Source organism: Protomyctophum parallelum, assembly GCF_964188405.1.
Source record: "Protomyctophum parallelum genome assembly, chromosome: 4".
NCBI classification, from domain to species: domain Eukaryota; kingdom Metazoa; phylum Chordata; class Actinopteri; order Myctophiformes; family Myctophidae; genus Protomyctophum; species Protomyctophum parallelum.
In genome coordinates, this window is record NC_139700.1 from 51,169,584 (window position 1) to 51,178,098 (window position 8,515).

An 8,515-nucleotide genomic window follows, 5' to 3' on the forward strand; every position below is an offset into this window, starting at 1 on the left:
ACGTCACATCATTTAGAGCGACGCCCACCCGGAAGGGTTGACTCCCACTTTTAGACTGGTTCAGCCCACGGCTTTTTCCAGGCTTTCATCTTTCGCGCAGACGAAATGAAAGCCTGGGTATCGAGGCTAACCCTATTCAGTCTTCTTGATGAGACTGGTGCAGGCATGCTCTCACTCAACATTTGCAACTTGCTCATTACTGCAGCATATTGTCTGTATATAGAGCCACGGTGTTATGAACATCATCATCTCTCTGTTGAGCAACATTTAGTAAGATCATTTTAATTTTGAGTATCTGCCGATACCGATTTTTCCCCATCTGAAAATTATATTTTTATGCAACTCCTCCAATATCACAATAGTACAATATCCCAAATCACGGACAATATACAGTCTAATATCATGGCCGATTCATTTAAAAATGTCATGATCGGCCCCGATTTCCGATACACTTCACATTATAAGATCACATAAGATGCACATAGGTGGAGCCAAATACTGTAGTATAAATTGACTGTAACCAAATAACTCAAATAACAGAAATGAATAACTTGATTATTTATATTTATGAGGATAATATTGAGATTTGAGCTTGATGAGGGAACATCCAGGTCATGTGCTGCAACATAATAATAGTTAGTAGTTCCAATCTAGGCTTGCATATTTCTCTATTGAAGCGGCATCTATTTGTTCACAATTTCTCATTTCTCAAGTTTGAGACATTTCATACATTTTAGGGACTTCTACTCAAGTGATTTGTTTATGTTTTCCCACCCTTGATAAGTGAAGTAAAAATAAAACGAATGTGATACTGTAGATTTCATTAGTTTTATTTCCCCCCGTTTGGGACACCATATATGTTTTGTGCCATAACTCCACGATTATGCAAGCTACATTTACACAATTGGTATTGCTGGATTCAGTAGAACCTCACCTTTCATACAAGCCATCATATGTGTTGCTATGACAATCCATTCCAGAGTCACTACAAAGTAGAGAAGACATCTACATAGATGTACAATTCCGCCTACTGTAAGTATGTGTTCAAATGACTATATCTCATATTGACATTCAGATATTGACATTCAGTCTTTTCTAGAATGTAGAGGTATGTTCTGGCTTCAAGTATGCCAAGTTTTGAACCTCTCAGAGCTTCCATTGTGAATCTACATGCCTTTAAGTGCCTCAACCACCAGACGGACAGGCTTTATTTTTAGTTTGAGGTGTATAACTTTAAATAACAATTTCACCACTTTTGCAGTAAAATATTTTTATACAAGAATCCATTTCATGTATGGGAGGCCTTAGAGATGAGGAAAAACTATGTTGTGTTTGGTCCTAACTCCGGTAGGGGTATCTCGAAAACTAAAGCACTTTTTGACTGTTTGTTGCAGGACTATAACTAGTCCTACACGATTTCAATTAGAAACTCCTTTCGACCTTTAACAGACATGTTCAGCTTACTGTGGAACCGTGCGGAATCTCTTGAATATTTGAAATGTACGGAGCCCCTGAATCTTGTACGTACAAGATAATATCTTAATGTACGTACAAGATAATATCTTGTACGGACGAGAAATTATCTTGTACGGACAAGATAAAATATATTTTGAATACATGGCCATTCGGGGGTAACCTGACACTGCCAGATTGGGGGGCGGTAAGCTGTGAAACACATTTGTGTAGCAAGCTTTTTGGATCTGGCAGCGTCAGGTTAATTTAGGGGCTCCGTAGAAATGTTTTGTAGTTTCCGAGATATTTTACTTTAAAAATATAAGTCAATGGAGGATTTTTTTTGTTCCTGCCCTAAAATTCAACCTTTTTGCCGCACAAAATGTAGTACACCAAAAGGTCAATTGGCCATGCCCCTAAGATGATGACATTGCAGACCTTTAACACAGCAGCATGCCAATTAAGTCAGAAATAACGGTAATGAGTACGTGTCTTTTGACCCGAGACTACATTTCAGTACACGACTACTACACATGTCTAGAAAAACGTTTTAGCCCTGCATGTACAGTTCTGACTTCTGAAGAAACACAATTCTGATTCAAGTTCCTTCTGGTATTATAAAGTGGTTCCAAAGGTCAGTCAGGGCCTTGCAGCAGCCAGCAGCAGGCTGTGATGATGAAATGTGAGATGAACTGTTGCTTTGGGACAGGAGGAGGATGAGAGCACAGCTTTGTCTGTCTGCAGCCCTTTCCTCTGACACTCTGAAATACACTGCAGGATTATAGAAGGCTAGCATCACAGAAAGGATCAATCATTTAGGCTGCAAATGTCAGGCTGTATTTGAATGCAAAGTAGCTAAAAAGCTTGTAATAAATTCACACGGCATCTTAACCCATTCTGGACGGGAACGCCTTTGGTGCTTTAATTAAAGCATTATGTTATACTTTAACTGTTGAAAAATAGCAGATCTACAAGCTCATAGGGTGCCGCGCTACGAGCTAATAGATCTGCTATTTTTTTTTAATCGTGAAAATGTGGAGCAAATCTTTGAATAGATATTCTTTCAGAGCGAACCTTTTTTTTATCTCCAATCTTTGCTTCGGGGGGACGGGGGGACATCACATTTTCAGACGAGGGTCGGCGGCCAATTACATATATATTTTTGGGGGTCCTTGACATGAAAAGGTTTGAGAACGACTGACATCTAGAAACATGAGGTTATTCAGAAAATTGTCATAATTTCGAAGACATTTGTACTAAAACCGTCCTCTGGTATGAATGGGTTAACCCATTTTGGGAGGGAACCCCTTTTGGTGTTATAGCATCATGTCATGCTTTAGCTATTGAAAAATAGCAGATCTACAAGCTCATAGCGCGCCACCGAGTGGCGCGCTAAGAGATTGTAGGTCTGCTATTTTTTAAAAATCGAAGAACCACTGACATAGAAACATAGCTTTTTCAGAAAACTGTCATTTTCAAACAGACATTTTTAGAATCTGATCTCAGGTCAGAATGGGTTAAAAGTACCAAACTTCCAATGGCGCGGTGGTGTGATTGATAAGCCGATGCAAGGCGACGACCTCTTTTGTGAAGGACATACCATCCCACAGAACAATGCACAACTTAAAGTCCCCCAGTGGACATTTAACTAGAAGGGAGGGAAATGAAACTGTATTCAACTGAATGGAGCCTTCACCACCATAGGGAACACATTTGTGCAAATGGACCTAAATGGACCTAAATGGACCTAAATAGACCCTAATGCGGAACAATTTGTACGAATGGAAACTCAGGGTTTTCAGTAGCGGGCAGCAGTAACACATTGCATTTATTAGTACGGTTTTTGTTTCCGAGTATGTGTACTGTACAGTACTTGCTGGATGTGTTTTCTACCTGCATAAGAAGCATTTCTGCCTTCCAGAGCCTAGTGCCAACTGCCATAGTATCCATAGCATGTGTAATTGTGTATGGACTTTGTAGTAGTGGTTTGTGATAGCATATCTAAATGACAATGACCCAGCGGTTGCACAAAGACCCGCCCCCCCCCCCCCCGGCAGCACTGGTTAAAGGACAACTTTAGTTTTTTTTCAACCAAGGTTCATGTTTTAGGTTGTTATTAGAGAAACTAAAAGGTGAGTGTTAATTTTCTTTCATTTGCTGCTTTCTTTCGTTTTTGGGATTTTAGCAGTTTCTGACAGGGGGGCGGGGGCATTCGAGCATGGGGCTAAATATGTATTTTGTTTTACAAAATATTATGGCGATTTATTTTTTTATTATTTACTATAGTCCTAATAAACCCCAATAAATGACATCTGGCCACAAAAGATCACAGGATCTATTGAATGTGTCAAACTGACATATTGAGCCTATACACACAGTATAAGCCTTCCCACAGTAGGCTACCTTCACATTCAGTAGATCCTGTGATCTTCTGTGGCCAGATGTAATTTCCTGGGGTTTATTAGGACTATAGTAAATAATACAAAAATAAATCACCATAACATTTGGTAAGAAAATACATATTTAGCCCCATGCTCGAATGCCCCCCGCCCCCCTGTCAAAAAAGAGCTAAAATCCCTAAAACGAAAGAATGCAGCAAATGAAAAAAAAAATTACACTCATCTTTTACTTTCTCTAATAACAACCTAAAACATGAACCTTGGTTGAAAAAAACTAAAGTTGTCCTTTAATGCAATTTATTTGTGCGAGTTGTAAAGTATTTTTTGTGGAATTATACTCGTGACAAAAGTTGTATAAGTCAACAGTTATGTATATCCATAAAATAAGCAAGCAGCACGCACAGACAATACACTAGTTATTTCTTTCAATTATTTCATTATTATATGTTCACATTCTGATACACAAGATACTGTACAACTTTGTCATGAGTAATTCAACAAAGAATACTTATAACTCTCACAAATACATTGCATTAACCCATTCTGAACGGGAACCCATTTTGGTGTTAGCATCATGTTATGCTTTAGCTATTTAAAAACAGCAGATCTACAAGCTCATAGCGCGCCACCGAGTGGCGCGCTACGAGCTTGTAGGTCTGCTATTTTTTTGGAAAAATCGAAGAACGACTGACATTTTTAGAATCTGATCTCAGGTCAGAATGGGTTAATCAGACCAGTGTGTGTCCAGTGGAAACCTCGTATGAATCTGATCTCAGGTCAGAATGGGTCAGATATATGCCTTGTGATACTATGACTATGACTGATGCTATGATTTCCTGTTCCTTTGTTCTATTCTAGGGTGTTCACATAAGCCAGCAGATGATGAAATATCCCTTTAAGATGTTTTGTAAATGCATTGTGCAAACATTATACTACAGAAATGCGTTTATAATATATTAAAACATACAAATGTATCTATGAATACCTAAAGTATTTGCATATTATTCAGCACTTTCACTTATAGTGGAGCAATAATAGTAACCAGGAGGAGTAGGCCCATTTATACTTTTACAAAGGTTCAGTGTTGATTTCGTCGACTAAAACTAAGACGAAATATTTTCGTCGACTACCTTTTTCCACTGACGAAAACTAAATGGAAACTAAATGAAAACAAAGCTATTATGACTAAAACTAAGACTAAAATAAATATACTGACGATTTCGTCAACACATAAAAACTAGACTAAAATGTTAGGAAGGGACTAGTGGACAAAATATCCACTATAAGTTATTTTACACTTTGGTTGCATGCTGAAAATAGCAGATCTACATTCCAGGTGACATTCCAGGTGACTAAAATGTGACTGAAACTAAATGAGAACTATTGACGAGACTATGACTAAAACTAAAATAATAAAATGCTGCCAAAAACAACACTGCAAGGGTTGTGTTAGTGTACCTCGGTGAGGTTCTCAAAGTGGACCCCGAGGGTACTTATTTGAATATTTGTTTATATTCTTGAACACATGAGAGAGAGACATTATACAATTATAATAATAAAAAATAAACATTTGAACAACACACATCTTGTATGTTGTTTTGGGGGTCCCCATGGCACAAATATTTTCAGATGGGGGTCCGTGGTCAAATACATAGGCCTGTTCAATTGGGGTGGGGGTCCTTGAAGGCTTGACACATATAAACAGTTTGAGAACCACTTGTGTACTTTATCAGTTTATCCTGCACCACATGACGTGACGACGAACAAAAAAATACACTAGCTCAGTGGTTCCCAAACTTTTTCATGCCAAGGACCCCCAAATTGACACTAATTAGCCCTGCGGACCCCCATTTGAAAAGACATGCCAGGGACCCCCATAAGAGAAGATTGTTACGGCTCTAGCAGTGATTCTCAACCCGTTTAATTCCAAGGAAGGACCCCCAGTTTGACATGCATTAGTCTACGGACCCCCCATTTAATGGCATTTCTATCTCTGGGACCTCCAAGTTATATTGTAAAATCAAATTAATTTTAACTCTGAGAGGGTCCATTTGTTACACTCTCAGAGTTACAGGTCCATAAGGGTCCGTTTGGTTCCAAACTATCATTTAGCTGGGGGGACCCCCTGGAACTTCCTCAGGTACCCCTGGAATCTGATCTCAGGTCAGAATGGGTTAAGGAAACCAGCCGGTTCCACGTGCTAGGTGCCCTTTTTTTCACTTGAGCACCTGCCCCTCTAAATGTCTGTGCACGCCACTGGCTGTCACTGTGACAGTTCAGTGTACACTCTGAACACGAACGCCGCAAAGAATGTCCGCCGCGAGCCACCGTACAAAATGTAAACATAAGCAACACACAAACATTATTGATTTATTTATTCTAGTTTCTTACCCTGAAGTGGGGGCTGTCGGTGATTTATTATAGTGTCTTACCCTGACGTGGGGGCTGTCGGTGATTTATTATAGTGTCTTACCCTGACGTGGGGGCTGTCGGTGATTTATTATAGTGTCTTACCCTGACGTGGGGGCTGTCAGTGATTTATTCTAGTTTCTTACCCTGACGTGGGGGCTGTCAGTGATTTATTCTAGTTTCTTACCCTGACGTGGGGGCTGTCGGTGATTTATTCTAGTTTCTTACCCTGACGTGGGGGCTGTGTGTCGGTGATTTATTATAGCGTCTTACCCTGACGTGGGGGCTGTCGGTTAGTTTCTTACCCTGACGTGGGGGCTGTCGGTGATTTACAGTAGGTTCTTACCCTGACGTGGGGGCTGTGTGTCGGTGATTTATTATAGTGTCTTACCCTGACGTGGGGGCTGTCGGTTAGTTTCTTACCCTGACGTGGGGGCTGTCGGTGATTTACAGTAGGTTCTTACCCTGACGTGGGGGCTGTGTGTCGGTGATTTACAGTAGGTTCTTACCCTGACGTGGGGGCTGTGTGTCGGTGATTTACAGTAGGTTCTTACCCTGACGTGGGGGCTGTGTGTCGGTGATTTACAGTAGGTTCTTACCCTGACGTGGGGGCTGTCGGTTAGTTTCTTACCCTGACGTGGGGGCTGTGTGTCGGTGATTTACAGTAGTTTCTTACCCTGACGTGGGGGCTGTGTGTCGGTGATTTACAGTAGTTTCTTACCCTGACGTGGGGGCTGTGTGTCGGTGATTTACAGTAGGTTCTTACCCTGACGTGGGGGCTGTGTGTCGGTGATTTACAGTAGGTTCTTACCCTGACGTGGGGGCTGTCGGTTAGTTTCTTACCCTGACGTGGGGGCTGTCGGTGGCCTTGGAGGAGATCATGTCCAGCACGTCGGCCCGGAGGTCCACCAGGAACTTGACGCCGCCCGTCACCCTGCTGAGGCCGCTCAGGGTCTGCCTGTAGCGGGGCGTCAGCGCGTAGCGGAGCCGGTCCTCGGCCTGCAGGATGGTGGCCACGTCCCGCTTCTGGACGGTCTCCAGCAGCTTCAGGGACAGCTCCGACACGGCCCAGTGGTCCACGCCGCACTCCTGCGACAGCTTCTCCACGAAGGCCAGCCTGGTCTGCCCCCCTCGGTCCCCCCGGGGCCGGGGCGGGCGGTCCGGGTCCCCGCGGGGAGGGAGGCCCTGGTAGAAGGCGATGAGCTCCAGGCTGTTGGACTCCGGCGGAGGAGGGGTCTTGTCGCGGGTCTCGTACGTGGGGAGAGGCGCGACGACCCGGGCCAGGATCTCGTCCATGGTGGTGGTGGTGGAGGATGAAAACAAACGGGGGTGGTGGTGTTGTTGGTGTTGTTGGTCTATGGAGAGGAGACCCGATCGGGCCGCGCTCAGAGCGGTTCGGTAGCGCCAGCACCTCGCACTGATGTCCCGCAGCAGCAGAGTCCGCACTAGGGGGGTCATGGCAGTGACACGCGACGGCCGGACAGGTCAGCTCGGGTTTCAGTCAGTGTCCCTTATGTCACACCGCTGAGGAACACAGCGCTGCGCCGCTCCAGAGTCCATGTTATGATTCCTTTCCGGGGTCTTCCTACTCTTCTTAAAGAGACAGCGACAATAATCCATTCTGACCTGAGATCAGATCCATACGAGGTTTCCACTGACTGGACACACACTGGGTCTGATTAACCCATTCTGACCTGAGATCAGATTCATAGGTTTCCACTGACTGGACACACACTGGTCTGATTAACCCATTCTGACCTGAGATCAGATTCTAAAAATGTCAGTCGTTCTTCGATTTTTCAAAAAATAGCAGACCTATACAAGCTCATAGCGCGCCACTCGGTGGTGCGCTATGAGCTTGTAGATCTGCTATTTTTCAATAGCTAAAGCATAACATGATGCTATGATTCCTTTCCGGGGTCTGTCTTCTTAAAGAGACAGCGACGCAACAATAATATTTTATTATTAAAGGGACACTTCACCCTTTTTGCAAAAAATATATATGTTAATGACGTTTAGAAGCTTTAGAACACTTTCCCGGGGGTCTTTATGTGTGTAATATGTGGTTTTAGATAGTTTAGATCGTAGCAGTGAGCCCAGTGTCTCTGATGTCATGGACACTCATGGGCTCACTTCCTTCCTGGACTACAATTCCCATAATACTTTGGTGCACTGCTCCTCCTTGTGGATAGGGGGAGAGCTGTCTTACTGAGACAACATGTAGTCCAGGAAGTAAGTGATCCCGTGTCCATGAC

General features: G+C 43.0%; 1 protein-coding gene across 1 annotated transcript; it reads right to left on the minus strand.

Moving 5' to 3' along the window:
* Nucleotides 1-7,091: 7,091 nt before the first annotated feature.
* Nucleotides 7,092-7,808, minus strand: mlycd (malonyl-CoA decarboxylase; the record flags this gene model as incomplete). The annotated part of the gene is made up of 1 exon (XM_083764043.1): nucleotides 7,092-7,808. The coding sequence occupies exon 1, from the start codon at nucleotides 7,716-7,718 to the stop codon at nucleotides 7,092-7,094; it is 627 nt and encodes a 208-aa protein (XP_083620169.1). The 5' UTR covers nucleotides 7,719-7,808.
* Between the last annotated feature and the right edge of the window lie 707 nt (nucleotides 7,809-8,515).